The sequence below is a fragment of the Mchenga conophoros genome, linkage group LG9, assembly GCF_057382185.1.
Source record: "Mchenga conophoros isolate Kocher_MC1m ecotype Shallow Benthic linkage group LG9, M_conophoros_male_GT1.1, whole genome shotgun sequence".
NCBI lineage: Eukaryota > Metazoa > Chordata > Actinopteri > Cichliformes > Cichlidae > Mchenga > Mchenga conophoros.
The window spans coordinates 3,092,448-3,104,327 of NC_140534.1; the positions used below are offsets into that span (position 1 = coordinate 3,092,448).

An 11,880-nucleotide genomic window follows, 5' to 3' on the forward strand; every position below is an offset into this window, starting at 1 on the left:
TCCTTGTACATGCAGTGCTTCCATCTTCTGTTTCAGTCCGTTATTACACTCTTAAATCCTGCTACTTATTCCTGCGTCTTTTGTGATCTTACAAAGCTTCAAACGACGCGTCGACTATTAAATCAGTCGTCGACGATTTTGATAGTCGACGTAATCGTGACTAGTCGACTAATAATGGCAGCCCTAATTTACACTAGCCTATCCAAAATCAGAATCCAGGTATCAAGCATGAAATCATATTAATATCATATTAGGTTTTAAGTAAAAGAACCTAGAAGTGTTTCTCTGTTTCTCTGTTGCCAGGGATTGTATGCAGTTGGAAATTTTCAGTCTAGTGAGGAGACCAGCAGCAGTCCTCCTGCACTTGTGCACTGCCCACCTTGCTCCTTGCCACATATTAGCCAGGAAGCTGTCCTCAACCACCTGCAAATGAAAGCTAGCATATCTGGGGAGCCTACCATCCCCATCTCCCATTCTGAGGGTCTGCTTCACCGAGGTCTTCAGCAGCAGAGGCCCGATGGAAGCCTGAAGCGCTCTAGTGCAGATGTGGAAGTGATATCCCCACACAGCCCCCACAGCAAAGATGCCATGATGACCTTTAGTCACACTCTCCCTCGGGTCCACACCCCACAGGCTATGGCAGCATATGAAGAGGCAGCTAGGCGCCATGCTGCCACCCTCCACCATGCCTCCATGGACTCTAGCCGCTCAAAGCAGCTTTTGTCTCAATGGAAAAGTAAGAACAACACTCATAAGTGTTCTCTTCAGGTCCCAGATTCATTCTCCTCGTCTGTAGACTCGTCATCAGGGCCACCCTCCCAGCATCCACACCATCATGGCAGCATGGAGCTCCGATCAAGCTCTGAGCCATCTGCAATGGGTCTGAATGGTGGTTTTGATGCCCATGCATATATGGCCAAACTGGCCACAGGTGCTAGTACCACTTTACCCACTAACTGTAGTGGTATCACTGGAGGAGCTAGGATAAACATGCAGCCTCGACCTGGGTCTTCTCAACTGGTCCACATACCAGAGGAAGGTCATGAAAGTTATGCCATCTCTGACAGGACAGTGGGAGGCAGAGGAGGAAAAGAGGGGATGTCAACAACAAACAGCACTATCCAGGCTACCTGGCAAAGAGCTGCAGAGAAGACTGCAACCTGCAGGACTAATGAAAATGGGCAGAATCTCCAACCTCGAATCATGCAAGTGATTGCTATGTCTAAACAGCAAGGACTTCTACAGACCCATTCCAAAAGCTTAGATGAAAGCAGCATGGCGTGCAACAACACAGGGAGTTTCCAAGGCACTGCTCACTACAGGGCACTTACTGATCAAGACCCCACCAACACCACAGGGCCCAGCTCATTGGGCAGCACATCAGGCAGTATTTCAGGGAGCACTGGTGCAATTGTCAGAGTAGAGGCACACCCCGAAAACAGCAGACCAGTGATCCAAGCTCCATCTACAGATGGAAGCGGAACATGGAGGTGGCGATCCCTGGATCACGGCACTGGAGCTGGTGGAGGTACAGAGACGATTGGTGTAGGGGGAGCATCAAGTGGGTGTTTGAGGCAGTCTTTTGAGCTCAATGATCTGAACAGAGACTCAGAAAGCTCTGACTCAATACGTGAAGGATCTATTGACAGAAAGCGTGCCAATCACATTGTTACTACCACCGCCACCATTAGCACCCCACCCATAATTACAGTTCACACGCAGAAAACTGGGCAGTCAGAGCAGAGGGTTCAACCACAGGGCCTCTCTACTATAAGGGTAACTCCAGGTGATGGAAGCACTTCTGGGTCTGGAGGAGGTGGTGGCGAAGGTGGAGAGAGTGCTTCAGAAACCCCTTCAGTCACCTCAAGTCGAGAGTCCACACTACAAAGAAAAGTCAATAACATCATCCTGATTCCAGAGAGAGCCAACAGCCCAGATAATGCTCGGAATATTTTCTACAAGGGAACATCTATTACTCCTGTTTACAAGGACTAAAATAATAAAAAACTCAGCACTGATGAGATGCAACAATATTTTTAAGGAATCCCCAAATATGATAATAAAATAAAAGAAAGGGTTTTAGTCAGCATGATTTTTGTAAGTGTTTACACTAAAGCACAACCTTTTAAGTGTTGTAGAAATCACTGTGTACTTTTGTGATCACTCCCTATTGTAATGTAGATGCTCTGCCAGTGGAACCTTTTTTATAGTGTTTTGGATAAAAACATCCACAAAAAAGTAGCGCAGAAACAATGAAAGTGTAGCAGACTACTAAAAATACTTGTATCATAGCCGTAAAACCAATGTTTCGTTCTCTGAACTGTAAATACTGTGTATGGTGCTACACCCCCCAAAACAGTTCACGTACTACATGACATAATGTAAAATCCCAATAGATGCAAAATGTAATATTTCATAAAGCGTTAAAGAATGACATGTGAAAGAGAGAACTTTTATATTCTGTCTCTTTTCTGTACAAATTCCACATATTCAACAAAACACTGTTTAAACCATAAGTGTGCTTAGCATTCCTTCTGTAGCTATGACGTCAAATATGCTGTGACTTGCACTGAAATAAGTGTTTACTGTACAACGTATATTGTTAACCCCAATTTTGTCTTTATATCCTCTACCTATATTTGGACCTCCACGTGGGTCCCAGATCTAAGCACAACAAGGCAGCAAAGTGGTGAAATCTTCTTCTTTATACTGAGAGGTAATTAGTAAATTTTTAAAAAGGCAGTGCAATTAACCTCAAGTCTCCTTCCCTACGTGGCAGGTTGATTTAAATTGTCTTTGTAGCTTTTAGTGAAACACTTTAACTTTTTGTTCACAATAAAGTAACAGAATATTCAGCACCTAGAGTTTGGATATAAAAACCATGTCTACAGTCCCTAAATTGCTCACCCATTTCAGCAGGTGGCCCACATGTTAAAAGGCTACAGCACAGGCCTGGGTTTGAATCTGCTCCAGGTCCCTGCATGTCGTGTCCCTTCTCTCGACTTGCTTTCCTGTCCACTTTCTCCATAATGTCCTAGCAAAACAAGGGGAAAAAAACCTATGCATTTTCAGGCACAGATCTATAGCAGTGTAAAAGCATGTGTTGCACCATAATTTTAATGTCACGTACCCTTTGTTAAAATTTGAATTATAACTTCTGAGGTTATTTTGCATTTAACACATCTAAAAGTAATTTTAATTACAGTCTCGTTAACTGATAGAGACACCTTACAAATCTGGTCTTTAGGTGATGACGTGATGAATCCTGCTTCTGGGCCCAAACTACTCTGAATTTATTAAGGCTCTTGTGTTTTTAACATGTTTTAATGCTTTCTATCTTGTTCTATTTAATCTCAACAAGCCCTTAAAAACAGTCAGTGATCACTGTTGGCCTCTCTCAATTTTTATTACTGCTAATCCTTTTAAAGCTCAGTTTTTAAAACCTTACGATGTAACTACAGCCCAGCCCATGCAGCAGTATATTAATGACTAACCTCGTATTGTGGATGGATTATCTCAGTTGTTCTCCTGGCTGAAGTTTGGTCCGTTTACAGCATCCTGCCATGTGATTACATTTGTTCCTAACCATCAGGAACACTCACGTTAACTTTTATCGAGTGGAAAAAAGTTAGCGTTCATCCTCCAGCTTCACTGTGTTTATGCTATGCTAACGTAGCTGTGTCGCTAGTGATCATGTAGCACATCATTATATACCAGCTAGCCCAACTTCAATAACAATGTTTCCTCTAAGCTGCGCACATGCGCAATTGCGCACTGCTGGCATGTCTCTGCGCACAGAAAATCTGCGTTGCACACAAAAAAAATCTAACCTGAATTGAAATTAAAATTAATACTTTAACAATTCTGTTTTGCAGTGTGAGTCAGTGACTGGCTGCTCCCGTATGGGATTAGAACGATGCCACCTTATCCCGTAGTCCAGCCAATGATGCGATTCACATTCGTATATACACAGCTAATCAACGTGGTTGACAGGCTATGACAGCGTCCTTATGTGCCGGTGTTTTAGCAAAGCAGCTGATGTGGAGTGAAGCCATGTTAATGACAACGTGTACAACCATTGGAGATGTGAGCAGGACAGACGGAACAACTGACAGACAAAGTGTGGACTTTATACCAGTTTTTAAATTGTGTTGATCGGCCGCGTAAAACCAGAGTTTCTTCCTGAATACTGTCGTTGTTTATATTTACTGCGGGAAAAAAGGTTAAAAACAGCGTTTTATAAGGAAAACGCTCGAAAGCCTGTGAGCAAAGACAACAAAAACAAAAGTCTAACATAAATGTAAATGCTGTGCTTTGATTATTTTAATAAACCTTGGATGGATTCGATGCTGGCGTGACCACAGTGCACACGTCTGCTGTTGCTCACAGTGGTCCAAGGGACGCTCTGGGAGTTTGTGTGTTCGCTCAGACACATGAAACATTAGAGGAAACATTGTTCAGTAACCCTACAAACGTCACTGCTGTTTAGTTTTCTGTCTTCATTTATGTTGGAAGTGATAACAGAGCTGCAGGTTTGAATTGTTTCAGAAATCTCTCAGTCAGAACATGCTATATTATGTTTAGGTGGAAGTTAGCGAGCTAACTTCCTGCTAACTTCAAACTCTGTTAAATTTAATAAATTCTGTTTTCATGGATGCCTGGATGTTAAACTTAATTGTTACACCTGGTAGAGCAGCAACACTGATCATTTTATTACAGATGAAAGAATTTAAACAGTTTTTAACTCTCAGTGATGCTGCAGTGTTTGTTTGACGTTGGGGCCTGAAGCAGAGTTTGAGCCCAGGCACGGTTAATGACGTCAGACTTAAAAGACCGGATTATATTGGAGAAACAAAGAAACACACAAAGTAAAAGTTGTATGTACTTTATGTTATGAATGCTCGATCCACATAAGAGCAGATATAGATGAATAAAATGGGTGACAATCTGTGTTTTGCTAAATGACAATCACTTTTGAAGATGTTTTTTTTTTTTCCTGGTACCAGACTAGTGATTTTTGGGTTTTTTGTAAATATTGGTGACCAACAACTGGAATATTTACTATGAAAGCATGGAACGTTTCAAGTTAGTCACATTAGATATACAACAGTATACACACACACACACACAACAAAACTACAAAGAAAATTGAATAAAATGTCAAATTTATAGAGCCCCCACAGCAGGATGTCATTCAGGATGTCAGGATTCACTTGTAGCATTGCCCAACAGCCCTATATATATATATATATATATATATATATATATATAACCAACCCTCATTTACAGGTGCTATGTGTAACAAATTTCAAAGAAAATTGTAATACCTCAGCATAATTATCACGATGAAAATAAAAAATGTGATTTTACATGACTAAGCGTGTAAAATGTGTGGACCAATCTTTCCACGAATGCAAGAGCAGCATCATGTTCGCTGCAAATTTATTTTGTGCCATTGAGCAATTTATTTCTATCAAAACTAATCCAGGTACTTTTCTTTAATACTCTATACTGTGTAGAAGCCAGTGTATGCACATTCTCTCAATAATTGTATTTTATGGTGATTCTGAAATCTCTCCCATTATCACGGTTATTGTGACTGTTGATTAAAAACAAACAGAGATCTGCTTAGAAGTTTCCACTTTGGTGGACATTCTACCATCTGCTTCAGGGATTATCACCATGACAGGCACCAATTATCTTGCAAATCAGCAAATGAGATGCAGAACATGGTCTGCATAATCTTGGTGTTCCAGCTTCCCTTCGAATACTGTTCTGGTCTGTGGAGTTGAAGATCTACCGGACTGGGGCCTTTGTTGGTCTTGGCCTTGTTTTTTTTTTCCTGTCACAGCAGTCAGCTGAATCACTCTTAGTCTGGCCCCTCACCCAGGACCTGGGATTTTGTTCCCTTGCCACAGAAAAAAAAATCCCAGCAACACTGGGATCACTGTGACAAATAAATCCCTATAGCATGGTAAGGTTGCTGTTCATGGAGGGGCATTTCTATCTTTGCTATCACTGTTTGAATGTTACCATTGTACAACCATGGTACGTTCTGGACAGGTTACAAGTCTGTGATGAGGGTGAAAGGTTTCAGTGAAAAGCACAACTGCAGTGCCACTTTTTGCAAATATTTTTCCTGTTGTTTCTTAGCACCAAATCCTGCAAAAAGACAAAACCCTCAACCTCACTGGTTCTCACCAGCCATTGCCATTCAGGCACATCACATATGGTAAATGGGCTGGTTTTATAGAGCGCTTTTCTACTCTGAGCACTCAAAATGCTTTGTACAACTCATTCATTCACCCAATCACGCCCATTCATACAAGCACTTTTCTATGTTTTTAGTGCTGTCTAACTAACATTCACACTCTGATGGATGCATCGGAAAGCAACCTGGGGTTAGTATCTTGAATATTTGGCATGCAGACTGGAGCAGACTAGGATTGAACCACCTAACCACTTAACCACCTAACCCTCCTAACGGTGACTTGCTTTACCACCTGAGCTACAGCCACCCCATATGAACACATGAACACATCTTCAGAACCCATTGGCACCACATAAAAATGACATTTAAATCTTTTTCCATATTTACGGTAAAGTACAACACTTAAGAACACAAACCTTTCCTAAACCGAACCATGTACAACAGAAAAGATTAAGTTCCCAAAATTGAACCACGGTCTGAAAAACCTGTGACTTCCTCCTGCTCAAGGAGTATTTTGCGAGTTTGGAAAAATGGACTGTAATAATAATAATAATAATAATAATAATAATAATAATAATACAGGCAGCACGGTGGGTAGCACTGTTGCCGCACAGCAAGAAGGTCCTGAGTTCAATTCCACCATCAGGTCTTTCTGTGTGGAGTTTGCATGTTCTCCCCGTGTTTGCGTGGGTTCTCTCCGGGTACTCCGGCTTCCTCCTACCGTCCAAAGACATGCAGCTTGTGGGGATGGGTTAACTGGATAATCTAAATTGCCACTAGGTGTCAATGTCAGTGCGAATGGTTGTTTGTCCCTGTGTGTTGGCCCTGCAACAGACTGGCGACCTGTCCAGGGTGTACCCCGCCTTTCGCCCTATGACAGCTGGGATAGGCTCCAGCGCCCCCCGCGACCCTGAAAAGGATAAGCGGAAGCGAATGGATGGATGGATGGATAGATAATAATACATTTTATTTAAAAGCACCTTTCAAGACACCCAAGGATGCTTAAAAAAGAGGTAAAACACATAGTAGAACAATGACAAAATGAAGAACAATAAAAAAGAAGATAAAATAAACAATAAGTTCACAGTGAATATGCAGGTTTGAGTTGAAACTGGGGGAGAGAACCAATGCTTCTTATATCAGGGGGTAGAGAGTTCCACAGCCTGGGAGCAGAGCAGCTGAATGCTCTGCTTCCCATCGTGCTGAGGTGGAAAGAAGGCACAGGAATTTGGAAAGAGGAAGATCAAAGTGAGCGAAGAGGTAGTGCTTAACAGGTCAGAAAGGAGGAGCGAGGTTATGACGGGCCTTGAAGGTGAGCAGAAGTTTGAATACTACCGTGAAGTTCCTGAAGGAAGGGGTTGATGTGCTGGTAGGAGGGGGTTCTGGTAATAAAGCAAGCAGTTGAACCAGTTGCAGCTTATGGAGGGATTTTTGGGGGAAACCATGTAAGAGAAAATTACAATAGTCAATGCGGGAGGTAGCGAGACTTTGGACAAGAATGGACGTAGACTGGGTGGAAAGAGAAGAAAGTAATCGGTTAATGTGGTGTAGATGGAAGTAGGCAGAATGGGTGAGATCGTTGTTGTGAGATTTATTGGATAGTGAGCTATCTAGGATGACACCATGGCTCGTTACCTGAGGTGAACAGGAAATCGCGGAGCTGTCAGTAGTGAGAGTGAAATGATTTGCCTTCAGTAGGTTGGATTTGGTGCAGATGAGAAGGATTTCAGTTTTATCCTCTTTGAGCTTAAGAAAATTAGAGAAGGTGGGGGGAGGAATGAGGCCTGCAGGAGACATATAAGTGGGTGTCATTGAGAAAACAGTGAAAGTAAAGATTACATTTAGGGAAAATGGTACCAAGAAAAGAGAATACACCTTCTGTTCATAATATATGTGCTGGACCTTGGAGTGCACCAGAAGTGAGTGGGTCACTTAGTCATTTTAATGTGGGAGTCTGTGGGGACTTTAAATTCTGAGTCAGCCAGGATTAGCCTTAAGAAGAACAACATTTTGTGGCACTTCCACAATGATTTCATTTCTCACTTTCAGAGCTGTGCAATGAATGTGCACCAATGAATTTTACATTAGCCTCTTAACACCTTCAAAGGAAAACATCAGAATTGCCCCCCCCCTATGACATTTATTAAACCAGCCTGTGTGATGTCACCTGAACATTGCCACGTTTACAAAATTTTATATAAAAGATGCGATGGTGAGAATTACACATTATATTCTTTAGAGTAAAGCTTAGGTCAAAGCAATCCTATCCTCACTCTCTTAAATAAATTAAAATAAAAGTTGGCCATAAAGAAAAATGACATGAATATTTACACAAAATTTAGTTACTTTATTTCCTGATTTAGCTGTCCCAAAGGTCAAATCCAAAGTAAAGTAAATGTAGCACACGGGTAGAAATGTAAATCCAGTGGGTAGAACTGTGAATGAATACTCTCTCCGTGTGTAGACTCTTGTGTTGTCCCTGGGTGAATAAATGTTTTCTGATGTGATCAGCTGTATGAATTCTACACAGAAAAATGCATTTACAGTCAGCTGAGTTATAATAGTTCACTTGTTGTGATATTGTGCTACAGTCAAATACTACAAAGTGTTGATTGCATAAATCATTGGATCTAGCATCTCACACACAAAATCAACCACTGGATTCTGTGTGTCCAGAGGACGATGATCAGGGTAGAAGACAAACTGTGCACTGTCTCAACTATTTGAATAAATGTTTGTTAATGAAACCAACCAGTATATTTCCTGTTGTGATTTCAGATCAGCATTGATTCGAGTATTAAAGACGGGGTAGACTCAGTATGCTCTACCAAGAGGGAACGTCGCTGAGCAGAACGCAGATGGAAAAAGGTGTCATTTCAAATTTCAAACACAAAAGACTACCGCTAGGTAATCTTGAAAAGATTGTCATCACCATGGCTCCTGACTCTGCTGTTTTTACTCAGTTTGAGTTTGTGACTTTCTCCCTTTTAGAGGATGTGGTTCACCAGCTCCCCCCACCGTGATCCTGTCCTAGTACAGAGCACTCTGTTCTTGCCATTATTAGCTGTGTGGTTCCTGCAAATTTCAAACATGCAGTAGTGCAGCCATTGCTTAAGAAACCTGGCCTCGATCACACTCTATTGGCTAATTATAGGGCTATTTCCAAACTGCTTTTCTTTCCTGCATTTTAGAGAAAATTGTATTTTGTTAACTGAAATATTTTCTAGATGATGACAGCATCCTGGAGGTTTTTCAATCAGGTTTTAAAACACTTCATAGCACAGAGTCTGCATTATTAAAGATCCATAACAACATGTGATTCTGGTAACCATGTTGTTCTGGTGTTGCTTGACCTAACTGCTGCCGTTGACACACTGGACCACAATATTTTAATATTTCGATAAGTGATTTAGTGGGCATTGGTGGCACTGCACTTAATTGGTTTAGGCCCACAGGGCTTAATTTTAGGGCCACTGCTTTTTTTGCAGTATTTATTGCCTCTGGGTTCCATCCTTAGAAGGCATCAATCTCATGTCATCGTTACACTGATGACTGCCAAAGTTATTTGCCCCTGAGGCAGAAGGATGCCCACTCTTGGCATGTTAGATGACATTAGAGTTTATTTGGCCTTAAATGTTTTAAATTTTAATGAAAAGAAAACAGAAGAGTTGCCTTTTAGTAGCCCTGCATCTACACTGGAAAATCTTTGATGAAGCTTGCAAACCATCTGATCCACACAAGGGAAAAGTAACACTCTTTCCGATGTGACTGAGTTGTCCATTCAGTGCATGAACCCACAGTTGCCTCCAGCACAAAATCCTCCCTTTTCTTCTGTTTTTGCCTCGTCTTGGCACCTGGTTCAGGGATACTGTGGGTGTTGCACAGGGCCTTGGTTTTCACATACAGCTCTGTGGCAAATGCACCTGAGTGTTTGTCCTTAAGTGTGTCACACACAGCTTGTTTGCAGATAAAAGCTTCTGCCAGGTCTAAAGTCTCTTTCTACAGGAACTTGTGGAGTCCTTCGGTTACAGACAGAAGTGTGAAACCTCAGTAGTGCAAAGACTGCTGAGAACTTGTAGAGCTTTGCTCTGAGACCAACAGCTATGGGGGATCCTATGGCAGGTAGCAGGCACTCCAAAATGGCAGTCAGTGTCTCAAGAACTGCACTAATTGATCACAACTGACATGCCCAGCAAGTATTTGAAAGTTGCACACGGTCAGTTTTTGACCTAACTATATGCTTTAGCAAAAAGCAAAGTTTGAAGCCTAATCTTGAAAGTAGAGATAGTGTCTGTCTTCTGAATCCAAACTGGAAGCTGGTTCCACAGAAGAGGGGCCTGAAAACTGAAGGCTCTGCCTCCCATTCTACTTTTAAATACTCTAGGAACAACAAGTAGGCCTGCAGAGCGAGAGCGGAGCGCTCTAATAGGGTGATATGGTACTACAAGGTCATTAAGATAAGATGGGACCTGATTATTTAAGACCTTGTATGTGAGGAGCAGGATTTTGAATTCTGGATTTAACAGGAAGCCAAAACAGGAGAAATCTGCTCTCTCTTTCTAGTCCCTGTCAGGACTCTTGCTGCAGCATTTTGGATCAGCTGAAGGCTTTTCAGGGAGTTTTTTGGACATCCTGATAATAATGAATTACAGTCGTCCAGCCTGGAAGTAATAAATGCATGAACTAGCTTTTCAGCGTCACTCTGAGACAGGATATTTCTCATTTTAGAGATGTTGTGCAAATGGAAGAACGCAGTCTTACATATTTGTTTAATATGTGCGTTGAAGGACATGTCCTGGTCAAAAATGACTCCAAGGTTCCTCACAGCGTTACTGGAGGCCAAGGTAATGCCATCCAGAGTAAGAATCTGGTTAGATACCATATTTCTAAGCTTTTCAGGGCCGAGTACAATAACCTCAGTTTTATCTGAATTAAGAAGCAGAAAGTTAGCGGCCATCCAGGTCTTTATGTCTTTAAGACATTCCGGCAGTTTAACTCATTGGTGTGTGTTATCTGGCTTCATGGACAGACAGAGCTGGGTGTCATCTGCATAGCAGTGAAAATGTATGCTATGTCTTCTAATGATACTGCCTGTATAATGTATAATGTAAACAGAATTGGTCCTAGCACTGAACCCTGTGGAACTCCATAATTAACCTCAGTGTGTGAAGAGGACTCTCCATTTACATGCACAAACTGGAGTCTATTAGATAGATATGATACAAACCACTGCAGTGCAGTACCTGTAATACCTACAGCATGTTCTAATCGCTCTAATAGGATATTATGGTCAACAGTATCGAATGCTGCACTAAGGTCTAGCAGGACAAGCACAGAGATGAGTCCACTATCAGAGGCCATAAAAAGATCATTTGTAACCTTCACTAAAGCTGTTTCTGTGCTGTGCTGAGCTCTGAAACCTGACTGAAACTCTTCAAATAAGCCATTCCTCTGCAGATGATCAGTTAGCTGTTTGATGGCCTGCATTTGTAAATGGCCTGCATTTGTATATAGGACGCTTTACACTACATTCAGTCATTCACCCATTCACACACACATTCACACACACATTCACACACTGGCGATGGCAGCTACATTATAGCCACAGCTGCCCTGGGGCGCAGTGACAGAGGCGAGGCTGCCGGACACAGGCGCCACCGGGCCCTCTG

General features: G+C 41.9%; 1 protein-coding gene across 1 annotated transcript in view; it reads left to right on the forward strand.

Annotated features, from left to right (window-relative positions):
- The window catches only part of plppr4b (phospholipid phosphatase related 4b), a 58,966-nt gene extending 50,004 nt beyond the window's left edge, over positions 1-8,962 (forward strand). Inside the window, exon 7 of the mRNA XM_085286156.1 lies at positions 304-8,962. Within this exon, the coding sequence (XP_085142282.1) occupies positions 304-1,995 (1,692 nt within the window). The 3' untranslated portion in view covers positions 1,996-8,962. The remainder of the gene's footprint in view (positions 1-303) is intronic.
- The last annotated feature ends 2,918 nt before the right edge of the window (positions 8,963-11,880 follow it).